This window comes from Amblyomma americanum, chromosome 11, assembly GCF_052857255.1.
Source record: "Amblyomma americanum isolate KBUSLIRL-KWMA chromosome 11, ASM5285725v1, whole genome shotgun sequence".
NCBI lineage: Eukaryota > Metazoa > Arthropoda > Arachnida > Ixodida > Ixodidae > Amblyomma > Amblyomma americanum.
Window position 1 is genome coordinate 85356664 of NC_135507.1, and position 25115 is coordinate 85381778.

A 25115-nucleotide genomic window follows, 5' to 3' on the forward strand; every position below is an offset into this window, starting at 1 on the left:
AGCGCTTTGCCCTCCGTACATCAGAATACAGCTAAGACGTGCCGACTCGCAGGCTGGTTGACTAATATTCAGTAGTTAGCCTTTAACTATTTGAAAGGCGTGTTGCGCACCGTTAGTAATATCCCTATCAAGTTTTAGAATTTCGAAAATGTCGTTACCTTCGCCGCTGTGATCTAACACGCTTTTTGACGAGTTATGTGCACTGGAGAGGTTGCTTTGCCTGCAAGCTTCTCGAAAGCGCGGGTATTTTGGCGGGATGTGGCCAGAATTTGTTGGGCCACAGCTCTGAGGGTAACCGCGTTGTAACAGCTGTTATTGATAACAGTAAACAGTTAAAAAGTTCAATATTCAATATTAGTTAACCAGCCTGCTAGTTAGCACATCTGTACTTGACCATTGACAGTGCTATGATGGAGAAAGCGCTCTTCTAACTCAAAAAGCCTACTTTCAAAAACTGCGTAGTCTTAGGTCGAAACACCCTTGTATACGTACTACGTCCAAATGTCGTACGATGCACGTTAAAGAACCCCGGGTGGTCGAAATTTCCGGAGCCCTTCACTACGGCGTCCCTCGTAACCCGAGTCGCTTTGGGACGTTAAACCCCTATAAAACCAAACCTAATGGAGGAGGAGGGGGGAGGGGGACTTTAACGGAACAGGAGAGGTCTGCCTGGTTGTCGGCCTGGCATGCTACTCGAGCAAACCTAATGGCGAGAAGATACGCTATACATGCGTGTGCTATAGCGAAAGGGAAAATGCAGGCAGAGTTTACGCCGAGGCAGCAGCGTGGTCCGTGGTCAATGCCGAGCCACGCGTTCAGGCTCTACCGCAGCCGGCCGTTGGACTCGGCAACGTATATAGCAAGTTCGTTCGAACTGTTTGTCTCCTTACAGCCGTGCCATATATGCTGCTACGCTCATTTCCATTAGGCTTTCCCGTGTTGTGGCGCTCGACCGCGCCCGTGGTCGACTCGCCGAACCTGCTCGGTGTGCGTTCGTGGAAATGATCCGACTTCCAGCAGTGCAGGTGTTCATTTCACGTTATTACCTTAAAGGTCCCCCGGAGGGGCATTACATAAGGGGTGGGTTCTTATACTTGCAGTAAGAACCATGGTGAATAATTATTGAGAAAAAAAAGGTCGTACAGAAGTTGCAAAAAGGAAGATGGGCAGGTAGTAGCAGCGATATCGTGGGTGAAAGAAGTTCCAGTCGTTGGCGGTTCGGACTCCAGGGAGGGCAGTTCAATTCACAATCTAATTAATTAATTAATTAATTTATACAAGTACCTACAGCACCACAAGGTCATCGTTGCGGGGGGGGGGGGGGGGGGGGGGGGCAAATGGAGGAAAATGAACATGTGACAAAAACTTAAAACATGTAGCTAAGCACATTTGGTAAAAGCAAGAAAACACATATACTATATTACATATACCTATACCATCGCCACAGCGTGCACAGCGTTGCGAACATCCAGTGAACATCGAGGAGATCCTCGGCAGGTCTCACCGAATTTTCGGGAGGAGGCTTCTACGAACTTCTACTAAGCATCGTCAGTATTACGTAAACGGCACTCCTCTTCACCCCGCTTCCCCCTCTCCCGAGGGCCGCGCAAAGCAACCTCGTGCGCTTGGATAGACTTCCGGATGCGGCTACTGATCCGGAGTGTCCGGGTTCGAACCCGACCGCGGCGGCCGCGTTTCGATGGGGGCGAAACGTACAAGGCCCCCGTGTCCTGTGCGATGTCAGTGCACGTTGAAGATCCCCGGGTGGCCGAAATTATTCCGAGCCCTCCACTACGGTACCTCTTTCGTCTTTTCTTCTTTCACTGCCTCCTTTATCCCTTCCCTTACGGCGCGGTTCAGGTGTCCGCCGATATGTGAGACAGATACTGGACCTTTTCCTTTCCCCAAAAACCAATTCTCAGTTTACAAGGCGCGGCCTTGTCCGGTCCCTCTGTTTTTTTTTTTCCTGTGTGGCTGCTTGTTTGCGAGGATAAGATATGCATGCATTCCAATGCGAGTCAACAACTATATAGCCCGCCTGCCCACGCTATAACTAACTGCCGAGCTGTTCCTCGACTTGCATAAATCGGCGTCTAACGCGTGTGCTTGGGCGGGCTGCAGCGTCTGTCCGTAGCGTTGTGTACCGCGTTCGGGTGCAGTCGGGGTACGCTGCTGACGTAACTGCGCGTGCGTGGGGGCCGCGTTGCGACGTCGTGCGTCGGCGTGACGCTCCTTCCGCCGCCGTGAGCGCGGCGGCGCTCGTTGGCGCCGGCTGCTCGGCGTCGTGATCGGGGAGGAGGAGGTGCCCGAACAGCGTGTCGCACGCGCATGACACGCTCGTTGTCTACGGAGCAACCCCCCTCCGTCGTTGTTTGCTTTGTCTAGTCTGCGTGCCCCCACTCGTTGTCGGCGAGGACGGCCGCCCGCCGTCGTGGAACCCTCTTTTAACACTCGCGCGGCTATGCGGCGTCGGGTGGTCGTTGGCCGGCACTGGAAACAAGTCTACTCTACACACAAAAAAATTATGAGATCACTGCGGCTCCCACGTTGGAGGAATGCGTAAGCATTGACCTCGCTCCTCTTTACCCCTGTTTGCTTAAATTAATCAAGTTCCATCATTTCCATTTCGAGTTTTCAAACTTGACGCCACGCTTCGTTTTCAAATTTGCCGCCACGCTTCGCTCCGTCCACACTTCTGGTTTCTCAGATTTGGCGCCACGCTTTAGCTCCGCCCGCTTCCGGTGTTCTCAAATTTGGTGCCAAATTTGCGCCGGCCCCGCCCACTTTTTGGACACTTTTGGCTCTAATTAATTAATTACCCCACATACAGCTCATGATTTCCCCTGCTAGATTTTTGGATGCTCTATCTAATGCTATCATTCATTTTCTAATAACTCAGTTCGTTCGAACGTTATCGTGACGACAAGCTCGTGAAGACACGAAACCGCAAACATAGGCATACAATGCTTACGCATTAATATCTGAGTAAAAAGGGGGTAAGCTGTCCTCTAGCACAGGGGAGGGCGCAAGAGGATAGCTGACTGCTTGTTAACTCCTTTCTGTGTGGAGTGCAGAACTTCAGGTGTTCTGAAGAGGGAACTTCGATTTGCCAACCGTAAGTGTTCCGTATTTTTGGTGATGCAAATCTACCCCGGGGCTGCGGCAACCTACTCTTCCCCTAAAAGGAAGTGCCCTAGAGGGCAGCTTACTCTCTTTTCACTCCCATATAGGTGTACTCATGTTTAGAGTGTAGGCAGAGAGAAAGCGCCTCGGTGAAACACCCAAGTTCGGTGTCGTGACACCAGGACGACAATTACGCGCCTAACGTGGCAGTTAAAGTGGAGTTTATTTTTGCAACAACACAGTTGTCGAGGAGGTTGACGAAAAGGCGATAATATGCAATGTTTCCAAGCGTGAACCTCGTGTAACATGGGACACATCGTACAGAGCATGGCAACTAAAGAAAGAAAAATAAATAGTAAAACGTACTTACAGCTGCATGCGCAAACAAATTCGTTGTGTACAGTAGATAAAACTCACAGTAATTATAGATGTTAAAAGAAATCACCTAATTACAAGCGCTGTGGGCACAACATGCCGAGTGAGCTAGGACAACTCCATACAGGTTTTGTTGTTAGTAAAAATCTATTCTTTCCGTTTCTTTTGGGGAGAGTGTCGGTGTTTGCCCGGAAGCATAAGACGCACTTGACGCCGGGAACTATTCCGTTTAGAAGTTTTCCCGAAACTAGGTGAAAACTCGTGACGTATACACCGAAAGCGACCACGTGATCATCGTTTTGAAGCGAACGACGGCGTAGCCTAGCGTATACGGGGTCCGCTAACAAAGGACTCTGACGACGCACCGCTGTTTACTTGAGAAATCCACTCGTGGTGGCGACACCTTCACTTCGTTTCTTGCCCTATTCCAGCTTATAAAAGCCCCGTTTTCAGTGAAGGTAGCTTCGTTGTCGTTTTAGAATGCAGCAGTGTGTCGACACAGGCGAATTAAAAAATTTTTCCTCAGAGCCTCCTTAACCAGAGCTTGCTAAAGTGTGGAATATGGATGGATCGACTAGCAACACTCCGCTTACGCCGCTTGTCTGTGCCAGAGTACACTCATAGAGGGTGACAATCCGCCCTCAACTTGGGCTCTTGACAGGGGTACTAACTCTCAGTTCGTGTAGCAGCGAGAAAGTCCTAGGAAGCTTCGTTCATAAACGGAGAGCGTATACTTCCTCAAAGCCAACCTGGACTCGTTGCTCACCTATAGGGGGCTGAAACGTGGAGGCTAACGAAAAGGGTTCAGCTCAAGTTAAGGACAGCGCAGCGAGTGGTGGAAAGAACAATAATAGGTATAAAGTTAGGAGACCGGGAACGGGCAGAGTGGGTGAGGGAGCAAACGCGGGTCAATGACATCCTAGTCGAAATCAAGGGGAAGAAATGGGCTTGGGCAGGGCATGTAATGCGAAGGCAAGATAACCGCTGGTCCTTGAAGGTGACGGAGTGGATTCCAAGATAAGGCAAGCGTAGCAGGGGCCGGAAGAAAATTGGGTGGGCGGACGAGAGTAGGAAATTTGCGGGCATAGGGTGGGCGCAGATGGAAAAGGACAGGATGAATTGGAGAGACATGGCAGAGGCCTTTGTCCTGCAGTGGGCGTAGTCAGGCTGATGATGATGATGACTCCCTCATCCAATCTGCCGCAGGTTCCGTGGCACCTGGCGATTATGTCTTCCGCAGGGGCACCTGTCCACTCATCAGCGACGGAAGGAGTATGGCTAAGTCGTGGTATAGGCTCATGTGTCGTTCGATTCCTATCACGACATGTCCGCAGACTCGGCAGCCCCTTGACGCACCCCCGTTATGGAATGGACCGTGTCGCCGATTGGACGTCCTGTTGTCGGGGCAAAAAAAAAAAAACGAACCTTATCTTGATGAAGCGCCTTGGTTGAACAGCGCGGTCATGGCGTGATTGTGTCGTATATGCATATTCGGAGTGCGATATAGTACACAGTCGGATTCAACATAAGAAATAAGCGGCTTTTCCCCGTCAAAGGATCCCCTTCCAGCCGATGCCCTTCCAGCCAATGGCATCGGCTGATTCTCAAAAACCTACCTGCTATAGCGTGACAATGCAAGGAGGGTACTATCCTATATTACGCAGGGAGCGGCTATCTACTTTCATCTGCCACTCCCTGCATTGTTACGCTAGCAGGCTCATCGGCCGACGCCATTGGCTGGAAGGGGGTCCTTTGACGGGGAAAAGCCGCTTCGTGCTTGAGTTGTATCCCACTATATAGCTGTTAGGATTCCGGTGCTGGCTTCCGCGACCGTCTGCATGGAATGCTTTGTCCGTCTGTGATTGCCTGAAACCTGTACGCAGGAAGTAGCTTTACGTATACAGTTGCCGAAGAAAGAACAGGTATGGACGCACGATTCGTGGAGGTATCATTCGGTGAAGGAGAATTTCATAGACCTCGCCTCCAGGTCAACTGTTGGCGTTGATTAGACGAGCTGCGGCTAAGGTTGGGAAGGAGGGTGCATCCGGCGCGTCCTTTCTTGTCGCAAAGACCGCGTCGGGCGGCGGTTACGATGAGATCTGCAGTCTGGCCGAATATAATACGCACTTCTCCCATCGCGCGGTTCTCTCCACTCTGCGACCCGTGCGGAAGACCTTCGGGCCATTCGCATACATAGCCCAATAGTCATCCTTTGCCCGACGGTAGACCTCGGCGCAGGTCGGTCGCGCTGCGCTCATGGTGTGTCCTCTGAAGAGACTGGCGACAAGAAAGAGAGGAAGAAAGACGGAAAAAATAATGGCCACTCGGGTCATTATCGAGTCGGCGAGGAAGCGCGGCGTATGCGACCTTTGCGCCGACCTTCGAGCCTGTTCTTTCTTTCGATTTTTTTTTTCGTTAGTGGTTGATATTTCGGAGCGCTGGCGAAGTTTTTGAAACTACGCGCGGGTGCGCTGGACGCTCATGGCTGGTCTCGCAGCGTAGCCTCCGTCGGTTTTCTTCTCTCAGTGGCTCAGTGGTTTCCGACGGTCGCGGTATTTGCGGAACGCGCGTCTCACGACGGGGCCTGCCCCTTTGGCTGTATGCGCGGGACAATAGAGGCGCCGTGGCGAAATTCTTCTTCTCAGTGCCAATCCGCGCTCATAGTGTGAGCGTCCTGAGATTTAGAAAATAAATAGAAAGAAATGCTGAGGGAAAACCAAAAACGAAAAACGCGCTTGGAATGGCCGCAGAAGTAGAGCGCACTTCGCGTGTTTACCGCCCACTTTCGTTTCGCCGTTCGCCTGTGCTCGAACTGCGCACCGACCGGAGAGGTTCGGGTTCAGCGCCCCCCTTCGATCGTGTTCGCGGGGGCCGCATTAGTGTACGTTTCGCAGCAGCCTCAGTGTTTCGGAAGGCGCACTCAGCTGATACTTGTAGCCCCGTTTACCGTCGCAGGACAGGGTTCATTGCAGAGATATGGGCGAGGCCTTTGTCCTGCAGTACTGGCCGTAGTCAGGATGACCGTCGCGGCGGCGCACGAAGCGGCCAACCGATCGACGATCCTTTTCGACCAGGGCGCCCGTTAGCCTGCCCCACGGGTGTATACCCTGTGAGCGCCACTACAAATGTCGCTCACCAGCGAAGGTTGTGGTATAGCCCCAGTTTGCTTTTTAAATTTCACAATTGAAGGGGGATGTATACGTCAAGAGGCGGGTACGCGTCAAGTACTGTCCAAAGAGGCCTGCTCGCCATCGCGTCTTCTGCATGCCTGCATATCCTGGTCACAGAGCGAAGAGAGGCGCCTCTGATGGGCCCATCCCATAGCTACGCTTCGGACCCACTCGCCTGTATATATGCAGGCGCGCACGGTATGAGGCTCGCGGCACAAGCATGGCCCACGCGCGCGACCTCGCCGTGAATGGACAGTCCTGTGTGCCGCGGTCCGGCTCTGCAGCGCCACGCGCGCGTTACTCTGGACTGCGTGCGTGCTTATGCGCGAGTCCTCTGCGCGGCCGCGAATCGCCAGAGACCAAGCGCCGCGTCGCCGTTGTTAACGGCCGCACCACGACTTCCCTGCGCCGCTGCTATTAGACGGCCCCCGCTTCCCTCTTCTCGAGTGGTGCGCTGTATACCGGCACACTCGCCTTGGTCGGCCATTATCGCCGCTGTCATTCCCGCTCGAGTTTGGAGAGGGGGAGTTCCAGGCAGCTGGTATATTGCGCCAAAGGTTGCGTTCTCGGAGAATGACGCCGTTATTGCGTTTCCACCGCAGTCTGCGACCTCCGGCCATCGCCGCCGCCGCTCTCTGTCGGTCGGCGAACCTCCGCCAAATGAATTTCCACGCTGCCGTGTTCGCTGCCGCCCGCGTCTGCGTGCTCGCTGACTTGTCTCTCTATACGCTGAGTGCATGCGCGCCTCCGCTTCTGCTCGTCTTTCGCTAATGCGCGTCCGTGTCCGGTCGCTGCCCGGTGGTTAGCGTGCGTCGCGGCTTTTCCGGGGTTCCTGGATGCCGCTCCACCGTCTGTCGGCGTACCCTGTGACGGCACGGTCATCTTCCCGTTCAGCGGGGCTGCGCGTGCATATTTGAAGCCGAGGCTCGTGTACTGGTGTGAGACAGGGATGATGACCTTCAGCCCAACTGTCCACTGCAGGACAAGGGCTTCTACCGTTGTTAACCCCTTGCTGATCCAGCTTTGGCCAGCTTGTACCACCGCAGACATTTTGTCAGGGCGCTTGGCTGCTGAGCCGGATTACCAGGGTTGGAACCCGACCGCGGCGGCCGCGTTTCGACGGAGGCGAAACGCAAAAGGCGCCAGTGTGCTACGCGATGCCAGTGCACGTTAAAGATCCCTGCAGGGTCGAAATTAATCCGGATGTCTCCACTTCGGCACCTGTACCTCTTTCGTGTTTTACTCCCACCTTCCTCCCGTCCCTCGCGGCGCGGTTGAGGTGTCCGCCTAGAAGCGAGACAGTTACCGCGCCATTTCTGTTTCTCAACAAACACATTTAAACATCTTAATCTCCTCCGCCCCCTGCTGCATGCTCTATACGACAATCAGTTATCTTGCCTTCATTCCCTGTTCCATGTCCGTTATTCCTGCCTTTTGTTGTCAGCCAGGATATCCCTAATTCGCGTTTCTTCCCTAACCCGACACGGATGACGTCTCTGGTTGTCTTAGCTGCAGGGCACGAATTGCGTGCTGTCCTCCTCTTACAGAAGAGCCCCGTCTCTGGTTAGTTAGCGCCTGGGCGTTTTAAATTTGTATTATGGCTCATCCTGTGCATTTTGGTGTCTGTTTTTAAATCATTTACAATACTCTGAAGCAAATGTGAAGCCCCTCTGAGGACCGCTAACTGTGCTGTCTGAATAGCGGCCCACTCCTTCACTCCAGCGGTTTTGTGTATGTGTGTAGATTTTTCTTGTCGCTTCCCAGTACGCCCGCGAAGGGCCCCTTGCAGCTCACTTGAAAGGTCTAGTCTAAGGCGTACTTAACAAATCCCCGTTCTCTGTGTGCAGCAGCAAGATGACCTGTCCAAGAGCTCGACGCCACTGCTGACGCCAAGCCCGCAGTCGACTCCTCCGCAGGCGGCCGAGCGGGCTTCGCACACGGTCCACAAGACCCACGACGAGGACGAGACGTCGTCCGTCGAGGTCGTCGTCGCGGCCTCCCCGACCCCGACGAGCGAGGAAGAAGGCGACGACCGATCGACGCCGCGCCTGGAGACGCCCGTCTCGGACAAGGGCTCCTCGGCGGCCGTCAACGGCTCCAGGACCTCGGACCTGCGGTCTTCCACGTCCTCCAGCCCGCGCGACTCTCCCGTTTTCGGTCGCGACCAGAAGATTATCGAGTCTTCGACGACGACCACTGTGATCAAGACCGCGACCTCGACTTCTTCCACGACCTCGTCCTTGGACCGGGCCGACGGCGGCTCCGGCTCGTACGACGTCCAGAAGGCCTACGACGTGCAGATCAACAACTCCGAGGTGCGCAGGACCTCGGACCTGCACCGGGGCTTGGCGGGAGTGCCCCAGCCGGCAGCCAGGCAAGCCGTGCATAGCAGCAGCGGCGGCCCCGAGAACAACCACGGCCCGAGCCACAACGGCGGGGCTCACGCCGCCTCGCCCGTGCGGAACGGCGGCTCGGTTCCCCCGGCCGCCGACGGCCTCAACCTGACCATGAAGGCGTCCGAGCTGCGGGAACTGCTGCGCTCGCGCAAGAAGAAGGACCCGAGGGAGACGCAGATGGACCTGCGCCAGAAGTACAAGATCATCGAGCAGATGTAGTGGCGCCCCGCACGGCAGCTGTGTCCCTCGATCATCCCCGCCGGTTCCCGCTTTGTCTTTGCGCGCGCCGAGGTTCTTTGTGCCTGTGGCTGGCAGCCGTTCTCGTGCGCAGGTCCGTGGTGAGCAGCTCGCTCCTCTTTGTTTGGTTTTTATTGTTGTTTTTCTACACGTGACAGCTTGGAGAAAATGGGACAGTTGTTGGGGACACGTAGAGCACGGCTATCGTGCGCCCTTGGTCCTGTGGAAGAAAGCGGTATGATGCAGGTGTGCCTACCGGTCTGTGGGGGCGGCTTTCCTGCGTTGCCCGAGTGGGGAAACCTCTGCCTTGAGGAATGCCGCCTAGACACAGTTGCCCGTGCCTTGCAGTTTCAGGGAGTCTCTGAGGCGCAGACCAGGGTCGCGTCACATTTACTCCTTGGGACTAGGACAGGATGTTAGGGCAATTTCTAAGTGCTGGCCGAGTTGGCTGCCTTTCTCTTTTTGGCGGGCGGAAACTGTGGCGCCCTGGCCCCCGTAAAATTCATACCAGCGAGGTCTCTCCAGAAGTTGATCACGGCAGCTGCTGTTTCACACCTCTGGCGTGACGTCACATCCGTTGCCAAGAAAACAAGAAAATTGTGCCTGTGAGCAGCTTAGTCGTTCATTGTTGACGTGTACGAAGTTTGTTGCCTGCTTCGCCGATAAAACGGACTCTGTGCATCACCGCTGGGACCTCGCGCCGTGCAAAGGTGCTGCTGTGCTACTGGACCGGACACTGCGTGCGTTTGGTGAAGATATGTAGCTTAGTCTGTTGTACTTTTTTTCTTATTATTTTCTTCGTGACAATTTTTTTGACCCGGAGGTTCGTGAAAATCATTCCTAACCGTGTGTACATTGTTGTTGCCCTGAGATCTTCTGCCTGTTGGTTGGCCTTTCTTTTTTCTCTCTCATGGTTTGTGTTTTCGAAACGGGAACCGTTGTCGTACAGGACCTCACAGCTACGTCTTGTCATTTTTTTTAATTTTTTGGGCGGAAAGTGCCTTATATAATAATCCACGCTTATACCTTTACGTCAACATCTTTACTTGTACGCAAGATTTACAAACAAAAATTATCAATTTTTTGCGGGTTGCATTACTTTTAACCCTTTTCTCTATGCTGAGCGTAGTTGTTGTTGCGCATTGAGCGAGTTTGTTCTGATTTCTTTCTGCTGGCATGGACGAATAGACGATGGTATCACACAAGAAAAGATAACAAAAGCAGCTGCTGCAGATATAGAAATTTCTTAAAGCGTGTGCGGTGACAAGGATTGGCTTTGAAGTAGGCGCGTTTGCTACGACCGCAAAATTAACCACAGCGCAAATTCTTCAGGCACGGCTTCCCTTTGTCCATGTTGTGGGCGTTTCCTCTAGGCGTAACGCAGTTAGCGTCGCCTTAGAGCCGAACGAACTTTCGTATTAAAACGCTATTGTTTATACAGGTGCATCGCCGCCAGTTTTTGTGCACCTTTCATCATGTCCACTGCGTCATATTCCTCTCGATCCATCTCGTATGACTGTGCGTCGGTCAGTAATGTACAGAATTTGGTATTGCCCTCTCTGTCGCGGCGCGAGGGTGTCACGGGCGCTCCGGTCATAGGCTGGCGGCATCTGGTGGTCAAAAAGACAGCTATCCTCCATATACTTCGCAAAGCAAAGCGCTTGTGGCTTGCATTGTGCGCCACCAGGGGCCACCACTGGATGCTTGTTTATTGGTGCGTCTTGTGTTACGTGACGTTATCTGGTCGTCAGCTCGCACTCGGTCAAATGCTGCGTCTCCACTCCTTCTCAATGCTGGATGGCATTGTTTGGCGAGTCCCTAGACTTGGGGGTCCCGCGGAGAACACAATACGAAAGTTAGATTAAGGTTCTCACATTTTTGACGCGTGCTTGGAGGAAAAGTGTGGGCAATGAACGGTGTAAGTTTTCGGCCGTCTCGATAGGGAAACACTACATTCTGGCCGCATTCGATGACTCTTCGAGGTACTAATTCCGGCTTTCGACAAGAGCGCCAAACCTCGACCGTAAAGCCGCGTCCGACCGAAGTCGTCGTCTTCCCAACTGGCACCGATTCGGGCCGGCATCCATAAAACGCTGCTTGCGCGGCCGACGCACTCGACGTAACATTGGGGCAGCCATAGACCACTAAAGCTGCCGGGCTCATTTTTTTACACTTTTTCTTTCTTCTTGCTGTTATATAGAGAGGCATCTGCGCTTGCAAGAAGCGCCGCATTCGAATCCGAAAACGAGGAAGTTTTATCAGGCTTGTGTGATCAGGCGCCCGAGCGACTTCTCCGACCTACTGGAGACTTTCTTTTTTAACTTCGCGAGCTTTCCCGGTCGAAAGGGGCCAGCGATATAAAGTGGCTGTACCTCTTACGCCGACAGCCTCTTTGATCAGGCGCGGCCTGCGTGTGTGCAGACATTTGCGCTCACTTAGACTTCTCCAAGAGTCTTGAGACACATCGTGGCCGGTGCGTTATGTGCACAGAGCCACGGTCGTTCCGAAAAGCGGCCTGCTGGTAATGGTGCATCTAGCCACCATCTGTGGATGTTAAGCTCTCGAGTAGAACCAGGAAAGTTAAGGTTGCCGTTTCAGACTTTCGTATTTGGAGCCTGGATGTCTACGCGCGTTTCGCAACACTGGAAGAGAAATTTCCCCAATAGGCAGTTAACCTCCCTGGGACGTCCTGTGGACATCCTGAACGTCCCTGGGACGTCCATAGGAGTTCCAATGCCGATTCGGATGGAGGTGCGCTTTCAGTGGAGCTATCGCGCCTGTTATCAAGCCTGGCTGCGCCAACGTGGTACGTCGAGCGGCATGTGGCGTATGGCCTTAGTTTCGGGTGTGACCGGGATTAGTTGCAGGCTGATAACAGGTGGTTAAAAGATGTCCGTTGCTTTATCCTGCAGGCAGCCTCAATTTTCCTCAAATGTATATCTTTTTGCCACTTTTTTAATGGCCGGAGTACACCCTGATTAAGTGGAGCAATGCGGTGTGCTTAAATGGTCGTAGCAGACAGCTTACGTGGGGTGCGCGTTGTGAGAGGATTCTGTGCCTTTTCCCCGTTACAGCCGAGGTCTTCCTCAGCGAAGCGACTGCCAATGTAGTTAGCTGGAAAGTGCTTATTTCCAAAAGAAAAAGAAAACACCGGACGAGGTGAGGCCTGAACGCAGTTTTGATCTCGTTATCCTCCCTGCGACGCTCGAATGATCGCGGTGAAATCGACAAGTGCCTTTGACAGTTCTCTTTACAGTTTTTGTACGTTGTTATTCGTAAGCCTGTGGGTTAATATGGTTGTGACAGCTTCCCCCCCGCCCTTTCCCTCCTGTCATCCCTCCGCGCTCTGAACTTGAAATGACGCACTTAACTTACACACAGACGTCGCTCGCGGAGTCATCTCTTTCTCACAGTTCTACCGAAACCCGGGGCCGAGAATTCGTGCTATGCACTCTGACTGTGGTGGCGGCTATTCGCGTGTCTTTTTGAAGCTTTTTACACAATGAGAGATGTATTTGTTCTACACTGACCATATATAGTATATACACGTTTACACGAGACTTTTTGCCTTTCAGTGTTTTCTTCTGCGTGAAATTTGAACTGACTTGTTTTTTTTTTTCTTGTGCCGGTTGCGTGAATGTGGTACTTGTCTGCTTTTATTATTTTTTTTGCAGCTTGGGGAGGTATTAGTTCTTTTTTTCTTTTTCGAGTAAAAATTTCCAGCATAGTTCTCTGACCCACTCTCTTGCACATTGTTGGTCTGAGCCTGCAACCATAAATGGGTCTCTTCAGATCTGATAGATGCCCTTCGTGACGACACTTTCTTTTTTTCATGCCTAGTTAAATTTCCTTTTGCTTGCTGCTAATGTGACCTTGACCCTTCTTGACTAATTGTTAGCGTGTTCCAGTCTGGAGCTGGCGAACCCAGCCTTATCTTCCCTATTTCGGGATGTTGAATTGTATGCGTTTGTAGTTTGCGTCGTGTCTGCTTGTTTGACGTGAATCGCAGGGAAGTTCCCCTTAAGTGAGAAGTAGAAGGTTCGTATTGTTCGCGTGTGCGTGTTCAAAGGCACGTGATGTCTTTTTTTTTTCCTTCTTATGAGCGGTGCTTAGTCTTCCAGGGCCATCTCTTCCGTTTAGCACAAAGCAACGGCTGACCTGGCAACGCTGCCAGTACTCGCGCGTCTATTCACTGGCGTCTTCGCCTTCGTCGCCTGTTCGAGCCTGCGTATACCAGCTGGAATTAGCAGTTAATCCCCAACTGTGTCCCCTCAGTTGGTTCCAATCATCGTTTTGAAAGTTCCGAATGTTCGTTGTTGACTAACGTGTTTTGGCGTGAATTAATCTATTGCGGCTTGTGAGGAAACTAAGAAGGTGATGAGAGCACACACGTTCTGTTCTGGACTGCGTCCGTGCTTTACGAGAAGCCGCGGCGTCGCCTGCTCGAATGGGCGACGCGCTTGCGACGTTCGGTTTGCCAAGATTGCTGGTCCTCCGTCGCGCGGTAGGCGTGTCTTGCTCAACCGAAGTGCCTTCGACGCATTCGTGCGCTAAACTGCCGACCGACATTGGAGGCGGAACCGCCCTCGCATAAAATACCCGTGCCTCAGCATCCCCGGTATACCCGGAATATCCTGGATTGCGTGCTGAGCACCCTGTTTTGCTCTCGTCGTGTGTGCTGCGGACACGTTTGTACGAGGATTTTTTTTTTTGCTTCTCCCCTGTAGCTTTCAATGGACCACGCTCCTGTTCTGTTCGTTTTTTTTTTTTATGCATTGTTTGAGAGGGCCGGCTTGGCATTTTTTTATTCTTATTTTTCCCCTCCTGGATGCCGCCGTGTTTTGGACACTGTTGTTGATGCGTTGTTCCCCAGTGTGCGGGGAGGGCAACTTGAGTGAAATCAAATAAACGTCTATTTAGAAGTGACAGCCGCTTCGTGTCCTTTGCATGCGACGCGTTGAAGGCAGGGTAGCATCCTCCTGTCCTGTGGGCGTGTGTGTCTGATGGTTTAGTTATAGCGCGATGCGATCTCGCAGCCTTGCATGATCAGGTGAGTAGATTCTTTTCCCCTTCTCTTTGGGGCAGCTGCATGTATCGGCATTTCCTTATTACTGTCGCATTAACGTACGGGTAGGCGTTTGCTATTTCATCGTGAGATGAGCGACGCAAATAACACGGGAAGTCAATGCACACAGCGTCGGGTGCATGTCGTCTCCCCCTGCAGACCAGTTTGCTAGTGCTGCAAATGGAGAAGGTTCAAACCTCAGTTAAAATGTCCCTAACTGATACAATTACTTCGTGTGTTTTGAAGAGGGAATTTGCTTCCGTTCCAAGCACCAAGATCCCGTGTTTTTAGTGATGGAAATTTACTCCAAGGCTTGGTTGGCATACCCTGCCCGTATAATATAAATAATTTATAAATATAATTTATAAATTATCCTTAATAAAGGCAAAAAATGGAGTAAGCTGTCGGGCAGGGTATGCCAACCAAGCCCTGGAGTAAATTTCCATCACTAAAAACACGGGATCTTGGTGCTTGGAACGGAAGCAAATTCCCTCTTCAAAACACGCGAAGTAATTGTATCAGTTAGGCACATTTTAACTATTATTATAATTTATAAATTATTTATAAATTATAACTTATAAATTATTACATAAATGTAATTTATAAATTTTATAAAGGATAATTTCCCCAGTGCAGGGTAGCCAACCGGAACCCCTTTCTGGTTAACATCACTGCCTTTCCCTCCTCCTCCTTAACTATCTAAAGGATAATTCGTGTGTAGAGCATAGGGAGAATGCCTATTTGGCTTACTGAAGAATTAGGAAGGCCAGAATTTTGTGCTCAAGACTTCAGTAAACACGTACTTGCAAGCAAAACTCGCCTGCGCCGAGTAACTTATAATTGATCTTTTTTTATATTGGTTTCAACAACATAACGGTGGCTCTGACGTGCAAGACGAGTTGAGGTTGCATGAGGCATGCGAGAACTGCAGTATAATAGTTTATTTTGTCGTTTTAATCTCAACTCTGCAGCTAACCTGCCCAAAGAGCCTGAATGACAATAAATTAACCAGCAGAAATTACATAACTGCTTCCTCCCCTACACCTCCTCCAAACCAAACATCGTTTTCTGATATTCCATCCTTCCCTGTATGCGCCAGATAAGGCTGAACACTCGTGTTACTGACTTTCGTAACCGTCCTGGATTTATTTAAATTTTTGATACCTTATACACGGAATAAAAAAAAGCGACAGGAGCAGGCTGGCATTAATTAACAGGTGTCCCGCATCTCTGATCCGAAAAAGAGAGAAGAATTAGAAGAAAATGCGGAGGGGGGGGGGGGGGGCACGCAATGCACAATGCCTCACCGTTGGTATGTGCCCTTACAAGAGAGGCCAACAACGACAAGGAAACAAAGACCTAAGCTGTTATGGTTGTGGCATTAAAGGGACCGCAGACAATTTGAAGCTGACCTCTGAAGGCGGACTGAAAACGGCGGCTCTGTAAGCTAGAAAAGCTCTGTAAATTAGAAAAGCTGTAAGTGAAATGTAGCCGCCACCGGCCCCTTTCACAAGCAACCTGGGATCACTCAAAGACGCATTTTAGGGCGCACATCCCTGAGGCCAGGTTACACCGCCATTCACTTTGAAACGATGATCACGGGCTCCTTTTTCGGTCTTGCATGACGTCACGGGTTTCGATCGAATGGCAGGAAAAAAAAAATTGGCTGAAGTTCAACCCGGATTAACCTATGGCAGCTAGACGAGCGAAAGCAAAGCCGCTAGTATTTATAGCGAAGAACGGTGTGACGTAATTGCTACGTCATCGCATGAAGTCACATCAGGCAATGCGAACCTCAGCTCTTAAGGTCAAAGGTCATATGACCGGTGGTTAATGGTCATGCTAGTTGGTTATTAGATATACCCCCGTGTCATAGTTTGTATATTACGGCTGTGGCAGAATGGTGAAGTCCTAGTTTGACCTTGCTAGGCCTTGAAGGTGACAGCGACGAACCGACGCTAAATCAGAAGTTGTACCTCGAGCAGTAGAGCTTTCGCTCTAAAAATAATTCCCCCCTTTCAAATCTGATATTCTTGGCTATGAATGCACCCGCCGCGGTGGCTCAGTGGTTAGGGCGCTCGGCTACTGATCCGGAGTTCCCGGGTTCGAACCCGACCGTGGCGGCTGCGTTTTTATGGAGAAAAAACGCCAAGGCGCTCGTGCTCTGTGGGATGTCAGTGCACGTTAAAGATCCAAACGTGGTCGAAATTATTCCGGAGCCCTCCACTACGGTACCCCTTTCTTCCTTTCGTCTTTCACTCCCTCCTTTATCCCTTCCCTTGCGGCGCGGTTAAGGTGTCCAGCGATATGTGAGACAGGTACTGCGCCATTTCCTTTCCCCAAAAACCATTATTATCATTATTGGCTATGAATGCGTCTTGGTCTGCCAAACAAATATCAATGTAGCCAGAAAGAGCCAAGCCGTTGATTTTTGTTCCGAACCAAAGTTGGCTGGAGATTCGCTGCACGCCTCCACCGCAGCGGTCACAAGCTTTCCTATGTACCCGTTTCTGTGCCTCTCTGGGGTGAACTGCTTAGGTAAATTGTGTCTTTGAGCCCACCTGAAGCTTACACAACACGTTAGCCATGGTGGCTCTTTTGGCCAAGCCGCCATTATTGCACCACTAAAACACCATGCTATCACTTGCCCCGCTTCTGGCTTCGGCCGGCGCGCAGTGAACGACATTCAAAGCCGAATGCAGTCCGTACAAAACGGAACGCGTTGCAAAGCTCGGTTTCTGCGAATTCCTTGATTTTGCGAACGCATTCTGTTTCTCCCGACAGTAAACCTGGATTTGGGTTTAATGCGTTTACGATCTCAGTTTTAGGCACTGAGATTAGGCCTCTCAGCCCGATTGTACGAAGTTCTTCGAAGGAAAATTGGCGGATGAGAAGTAGAAAAAAAAACAATAGCGGACGCCTAGGCAATGTCCAGTCTGATTTGCCGATATTACAGGGGTCTCGCCAAGCTCGCCAAACACGACCCCATATGCTCCACGCACGAGTCAAATCGGCAAAAACCAAGCACAATTAGATCGCAGATAGCATTGTTTGTCATGAACGGCTTCCAACATAACGCGCTCACACGCGCAAACTACGGTCTCGCAATGATGCCTGACTGCCGGAACGGTAACTGGAGAATGCTACCGAGAAGAAAAATTTTTAGTTTTAGTACATGTGTGGTTTGGGTTGTGTAGTTTACCCTTTATAATGCGCAAGCTGTGTGCATGTATGAGATGCTTACAAATGGTAAGATTGCACTCAGAATGACTCTAGGAATTGAATGACATATGTCATTTTCAAGCCGTTTCTACGACTGGTTTTGTAGAAAAAGTGGATATATGGTACGTATACGTACCTCAGTCTTTTGGACGTATCAGACGACTTGAATTACGACTAAAAATTGCTTCAAGACGTATTTTTAAGGCATGCAGTTGATTGATGGAAACGGCTGAAAAGCTCAGCAATTTTTCAGTCCTGTCAAGATGGTACACCTCGTCGGTACATCCGCGCTTGTAAGTAAACACACAGAACACAGAAGAAGCCTATACCAGCGAAACATAAAAACACACTGAATGGCTTCTTTGATAGTTGGGCGGTATATATTGCACAAGCAAAAATATTGTCACGTGGTAACGGCAATCCGGCAATCAGGTAGAAGGCGATAAGCTTCTAAAAGGAGACACTTTATTGGGGCTGATTTGCCCCCGCAAAGATTAACAACTCGGTGGCGCGGCGATAGCAGCAAACATGCTCGGCGGTAATCGAAAAACAGCATAACCGCCGGCCTCGGCCGCGCTCACTTTTAAAGCTGACAAACAACTTTCGAGATACGCCAATCAAAGCAACCTTCTACAATCTCGAACAATGTAAATCAGCGGCGCATGGCTGCGATCATGCGAGATAAATCTGACCGCATCTCGCGTCACACACACACACAAAAAGTGATAAAGCCACGTGCCACCGGCTTTGAACAAAACAAACGCTACATACAGTCGCGGCAGTATGGTACATAGGTGCGCATACGTCATTGGGGCACGGCCAATGAAAAGGCTCGACCAGAGAGCCCCACTGACGTCAATGGCTAGGGGATGGCTGTAAACGCGCGATGTGGTGTCGCCCTGATCGGCTGCAAGCGGCAATTTTAAAGCGAAACTTTATTACGCCAGCCAGCGAGCCATTTCGGCTCGCCGCGTCTCGCACTTCAGCCGTATGCCGTGGTGGCCGACGAACGACCTTGAGCCTCCGTTACGGTAGCCACCGTACCTCCGTTGCTTAGCAACACCGCAGCTGCGCTCCAACAGATGGCGCCGCCGTCGACGCCGCTGCCGTCGCCGTGTGCTCCGCTCCGCTGGGGTAGAGGGAGAGGTGTCGCCTCTTGGGAATATATATATATATATATATATATATATATATATATATATATATATATATATATATATATATATATATTGTAAGACTGGACACGGGCTTTAGAATCTTCAGAGGCTGGCGCTCAACGAAGAAGATGACGAGAAGCGCCGAACATTGCGAAGCTCGAGCGCCGAACACTCAGAAGCTCGAGCGCCGAACGCTCGGTCGCTCGCGCGTGCTCTGAACTGAACGCGCTCTCTGTTCGGTTCGGCTGGTTGTTTGTGACGCTGTGCTTACTACTGTGCTGTGTTCTTATTACAAGTGGTGGAGGTGCCAACGATCCCCCCGTCCTGGAGCTTCGCACCCGCGCATTGACTATCACATCTGCAATGCCTGAGACCGTCACCCAAACCGCTTCACCGCTTCCGTCGCCTGTCTTCTGTTCCGCCGCCACGCGGCAGCGTGACCCGACCATCTTCAGCGGCACAGATGACACGGATGTGGAGGATTGGTTGGCCTCCTATGAACGCGTAAGTGCATACAACAAGTGGGACGATAGCGTCAAGCTCACCAACGTTATCTTTTATCTGAGCGACGTAGCTAATCTCTGGTTTCGAAACCGCGAGGCTGACATCTCAAGCTGGGCAGCTCTAAAAACCAGTCTGACAGAAGTCTTTGGCCGTCCCGCAGAGCGAAAGCTGCGCGCCGAGCAACGCTTGCGAAGTCGGGCCCAGCAAACCGGTGATAACTTCACCAGTTATATAGAAGATGTCGTCGACCTCTGCAAGCGTGTCAACCCTTCTATGAGCGAGGCCGACAAGATCAGACACATTATGAAAGGCATTGAGGATGATGCCTTCCAGATGCTCGTCGCCAAAGATCCCAAGACTGTCTCCGGTGTCATCGGCTACTGCCAAAGCTTCGATGAGCTGCGCAAACGACGCCTTTCTACCCGGCGTGCAGGCTTACAAGAGGCCGCACTTTGCAGCTTGGCTCTGCCAGGGGACGGGGCTCTGGACCAACAGTCGCTCCTCCAGAGCATCCCGCAGTTTGTACGTGAGGAAGTCGCGTATCTTTGTCTACCTGCTCGCCTACCGCTGCGCCGTCGCTCACTCCCAACCTACAGCGTGTTATTGAGGAGCAGGTCGCTGAAGTCCTGCCACCTCCTTCTCAGCCACCCCTGATCGCGGCTCCTCTTACGTACGCCGATGCCGTGGTGCGATCGCGGCCCTCACCTGCTGCCCCTGTCTACAGGCCACCTACCCGGCAGTTAGAACCCCAGTGACCTGCAACCCCACCTTACCGTCCGGTTGCCCGCCCCCGATCACAGCCGCAGCCACTCAACCCCTGGCGCACACAAGACAACCGCCCTCTTTGGTACGCCTGTGGCGCCGCTGGTCACGTTGCTCGTTTGTGTCGCAGTCGTGACCACCGTCCCTACGATTATAGGCGTGAGCCGACGTACGACCTTCCGCCGTCGTCCTCGCCTGCGTCACACTTGCCGCCTCCGGATTCTTCTTCTAGTTACCATCCCCGCTCCCACCGCTCGCCGTCTCCTGGCCGTCGTTCCCGTTCCCCAATGCTCCGTCGCCAACCCGCCGTCCACGCGGAAAACTAACCACCGCAGTCCCGGAGGCAAGAACTGCGTCACCAGCGGCTCACTCAAGACCTGTTTCTGCGCCTGCCAATATTATTACCGTTTTCGTTGAAGGAGTCGCCGTCGAAGCACTTGTTGACACTGGCGCAGCCGTTTCGGTTCTCAGTCACACCCTCTGTCGCAGACTCAAAAAAGTGACGACGCCCCTTCCTCCCGTTTCTTTCCGCACGGCCAGCGCTCAGGACATTCGACCGTTAGCCGCCTGCACCGCCCGCCTGCTCATCGGGAACGTTCCCTACACAATCGAGTTCATCGTCCTCGCCCGCTCCTCTCACGACGTTATCCTTGGCTGGGACTTCCTCTCCTCACATCACGCCGTTATTGATTGCGCCCGTGCTCAGCTTGACTTGTCGCCCTACAGTGACGCCGCCTTGGACGTAACCGGTGCTGCTGCCGCTACTGTGGTCGTCTCAGAGGACACAGACGTTCCACCTTTCTCTTCAGTGCTGGTGCCTCTTTCTTGTGCTGCGCTCTCAGATGCAACAGTGACTTATACCCCCTCTTTACGATGCGCTGACCAGAAGTCTGTTTTGCTGCCTCATGCTGTGCTGACAATTGTTCGTGGCTCCAGCGCTATTTATGTGGCTAACCCGTTTTCCTGCCCTACCACTTTACTCCGTGGCCAATCGCTTGGTAGCGTTGCCGTTCTCGATCCCGCCTCCGCATACCCCCTCGTCGATAGCGCGGCCGGCCTTCACGTCAGTGCCATTACACCTGTTCCCATCACGAATCAGTCGTCTGTAGATATTTTTCACCGTTCCGTCGACGCCGCCCTGACGTCTACCCAACGAGACCAGCTTGTAGCCGTTCTGCAGCGTTTTCAAGCTTCGTTTGACTACCAGCAACCTTCCTTGGGCCGCACCACCACCGTTACCCACTGTATTGACACTGGAACCCATGCCCATTTGCGCCAACGTCCGTACCGCGTGTCAGCCGCTGAGCGCAGCATCATTGACGCCCAGGTGACCGACATGCTCCAGCGTCACGTGATACAACCGTCGCACAGCCCGTGGGCATCGCCAGTTGTTCTGGTCAAGAAAAAAAGACGGTTCCATCCGTTTCTGCGTGGACTACCGTCGTCTAAATAAGATTACACGCAAGGACGTTTACCCTCTCCCCCGTATCGACGATGCCCTTGATTGCCTGCAGGGCTCTGAGTTCTTTTCTTCCTTGGACTTGCGCTCCGGTTTCTGGCAGGTGCCGATGGCGGAAGCCGATCGCCCAAAAACTGCATTCGTCACACCCGACGGGCTCTATGAATTTAATGTCATGCCTTTCGGCCTCTGCAATGCATCCGCCACATTCGAGCGCATGATGGACAACATACTCCGAGGGCTCAAATGGCACACATGCCTTTGTTATCTAGACGACGTTGTAATCTTTTCCCCGGACTTTCCGTCTCACCTCCAGCGCCTCGAGACTGTTCTTCGCTGCCTGGCCAAAAGTGCCGCTTCGGAGCTCGGCAGCTCATCATTCTCGGTCATGTCGTATCGAAGGATGGCGTTCTCCCGGACCCGGCCAAGTTGCGAGTTGTGGCCGAATTTCCAAAGCCCACTTCTGTAAAAGACCCGCAGCTTCGTCGGCCTCTGCTCCTTGTTCCACCGCTTTGTCCGCAATTTTGCCACTATCGTCGACCCCCTGAACAAGCTCCTTTCCACCCACGACCTTTCGGCCTGGTCGCCAGCCTGTGATGAAGCGTTTACGACACTCCGTCGCCTCCTCACCACTCCACCAATTCTGTGTCACTTCGACCATCGCTCTCCGACGGAACTCCACACCGATGCCAGTGGCGTCGGCCTCGGTGCCGTACTCGCTCAACGCAAGCAAGCCATGACGAATACGTTGTCGCTTACGCTAGCCGGACACTCACAAAAGCTGAAGCCTACTATTCTGTCACCGAGAAGGAGTGTTTAGCCACCCTTTGGGCGATCGTCAAATTTCGCCCCTACTTGTATGGGCGCCCTTTTGACGTTGTCACCGATCACCACGCCCTCTGCTGGCTGTCCTCTTTGAAAGATCCCTCTGGCCGACTGGCGCGATGGGCTCTGCGACTCCAAGAGTACGGCATTCGCGTTATCTATCGTTCCGGCCGCAAACATGCCGATGCTGATGCCCTCTCACGTTCCCCTGTACCATCTGAGGCAGCGCCTTATATATCCGCCCTGTCTTCTTTCAAGTTTGAGTTCGCTCATATGGCTTCCGAGCAACGCAAGGACCCGTGGATCACTTGCCTTTTTGAGCTCCTATCTGGCCAATCGTCTCGACCTCCTTCCCGTGCTCTCCGTCGTCAGTCCCACCATTTCGCCATCCGAGACGAGCTCCTTTACCGCCGCAACTATCTCCCGGATGGTCGCAAGTGGCTTCTCGTCATTCCGACCCATCTGCGCTCCTTCATTTGCTCTTCCTACCACGATGATCCCCAGTGTGCCCATGCCGGATTCTTGAAGACTTTCACCTGTCTACGACAGCGGTACTACTGGCGTGGGATGGCCCTTTACGTCCGCCAGTTCGTTCAGAACTGCACCGCATGCCAGCGACGAAAACACCCCCCTCGCCGACCCGCCGCTCCTATGCAGTCGCTGCCTTGCCCAGTACTGCCCTTCGAGCGCGTTGGCATCGACCTCTACGGCCGTCTTCCCAGCACATCAACCGGGAACCGCTGGATCATCGTTGCCATCGACCACCTTACACGTTACGCTGAAACATCGCCTTTACCATCCGCTACAGCCCACGACATTGCATCCTTCATCTCCATCGCATCATTCTTCGCCATGGTGCGCCCAAAGAGCTGCTCAGTGATAGAGGTCCGGCCTTCCTCTCAGAAGTTGTAGAAGCTCTTCTTCAGGAATGCAACGTCGTTCAAAGCACCAGCTCCGCCTACCATCCCCAGACAAATGGCATGGTTGAGCGTTTTAATCGCACCCTCGGCGACATTCTGGCCATGTATGTTGCTTCCGACCATTGTAACTGGGACCGCGTTCTCCCTTTTGTCACATACGCTTATAACTCCGCTGCTCAAGCCACCATCGGATTCTCTCCGTACTTTCTCCTGTACGGCCGTGAGCCTTCTTGCACAATGGACACCATTCTACCTTACCGCCCTGATGCTTCCGAATTTACAACTCTTTCTCAAGCCGCAACTTATGCCGAAGAATGCCGACAGCTTGCCCGGTCCTTCACTTCTCACGCCCAGCAGCAGCAGAAAAGCGCCCGTGATCCCCCTGCACTTCCTCCCGCGTACCTTCCTGACTCTTTGGTCTGGCTCTGGGTACCCTCCTCAGGTCCCGGCCTTTCCTCCAAACTTGTTAGCAAGTACCAGGGACCCTACCGTATTCTTCAGCAGATATTTCCCGTCAATTACCTCATCGAACCCCTTACGCCATCCCCTGATCATCGCCGCCGAGGCCGCGAAATTGTCCACACGACCCGCCTCAAACCTTACTACGACCCCGCCGTCGTCACATCGCCCTAGGCCGCGAGGATGGCGCCCTTTCGCCCGGGGGGAATTTTAAGACTGGACACGGGCTTTAGAATCTTCAGAGGCTGGCGCTCAACGAAGAAGACGACGAGAAGCGCCGAACACTGCGAAGCTCGAGCGCCGAACGCTCGGTCGCTCGTGCGTGCTCTGGACTGAACGCGCTCTCTGTTCTGTGCCTGGACGGTTGGTTGTTCGTGACGCTGTGCTTATTACTGTGCTGTGCTCTTATTACAATATATATATATATATATATATATATATATATATATATATATATATATATATATATATATATATATATATATATATATATATATATATATATATATATATTGTTACGTGCTTTGCACGCACGGGGGTTTATTCAAAGAGGGGACCGGTCGAAGCAGGATGGAAGCAGGAAGCCTAGCAGCGTCCTTCAGCTCTCTCTTTTTCTTTCTCTTTCTCCGCGGGTCAGTCCTTCATCTTCTGCTTCTTCCGTCGAGGTTCTGTGGAAGCACGTTACATTTCCCTCCTCGCAGACGATGCCCGTCGGGCGAGTTAAACAGACCGTCTGGGATGGAATCGCTTGAGGCGGGCTACATGCACCACCTGAGATTGGCGTGACCGTCGACCACTAGCAGTTAGTCGTGCTATAACGTAATTAACGTCACTTATGCACTCCAACACAACAAATGGTCCAGTGTAGTGGGATAGCAGTTTCTGACACAGACCACGCTTGCGTAGAGGGGTCCACAACCACACAATGTCACCAGGAACATAAGAAACTTCTTGGTGTTGGACGTCGTAGCGGTTCTTGGAACGCTCTTGCGAAGATAAAATTCGAACGCGGGCAAGCTGGCGAGCTTCTTCAGCTCTGCAGAGTGTGGTCGCAAGAGAAGGTTCATCGTGGATGAAAAATGGTAGCATGGTGTCAAGGCCGCAGCGAGGCGAGCGAGCATAGAGCAGGTAAAAGGGGCTGTAGCCAGTTGTCTCATGTTGCGCGGTGTTGTACGCATGAGTGATGAACGGGAGTACGCCATCCCAGTCCTTATGATCTGCAGCGACGTACATGGCAAGCATGGTGGTGAGCGTACGATTAGTGCGTTCTACCACACCGTTCGTTTGGGGATGATATGGCGTGGAGTGGCGAAAACTGCAGCTGCTGAGGCGGAGAAGTTCTTCAACAACGTCCGCTGTAAATTGACGTCCACGGTCGCTAATGAGAACTGCAGGAGGGCCGTGCCGAAGAATGACGAATCGAAGTAAGAAGTTAGATACT

The 25115-nt window shown here is 52.2% G+C and overlaps 1 protein-coding gene across 2 annotated transcripts in view; it reads left to right on the forward strand.

The window, feature by feature from the left end:
* The window catches only part of LOC144109967 (membrane-associated guanylate kinase, WW and PDZ domain-containing protein 3-like), a 129602-nt gene extending 115373 nt beyond the window's left edge, over positions 1 to 14229 (forward strand). The window contains exon 6 of one of the 2 annotated variants that reach the window (XM_077642770.1): positions 8516 to 14229. In XM_077642770.1, coding sequence (XP_077498896.1) covers positions 8516 to 9283 — 768 coding nt within the window. In that variant the 3' untranslated portion in view covers positions 9284 to 14229. The remainder of the gene's footprint in view (positions 1 to 8515) is intronic. The other variant, XM_077642771.1, reaches the window with a different exon arrangement.
* The last annotated feature ends 10886 nt before the right edge of the window (positions 14230 to 25115 follow it).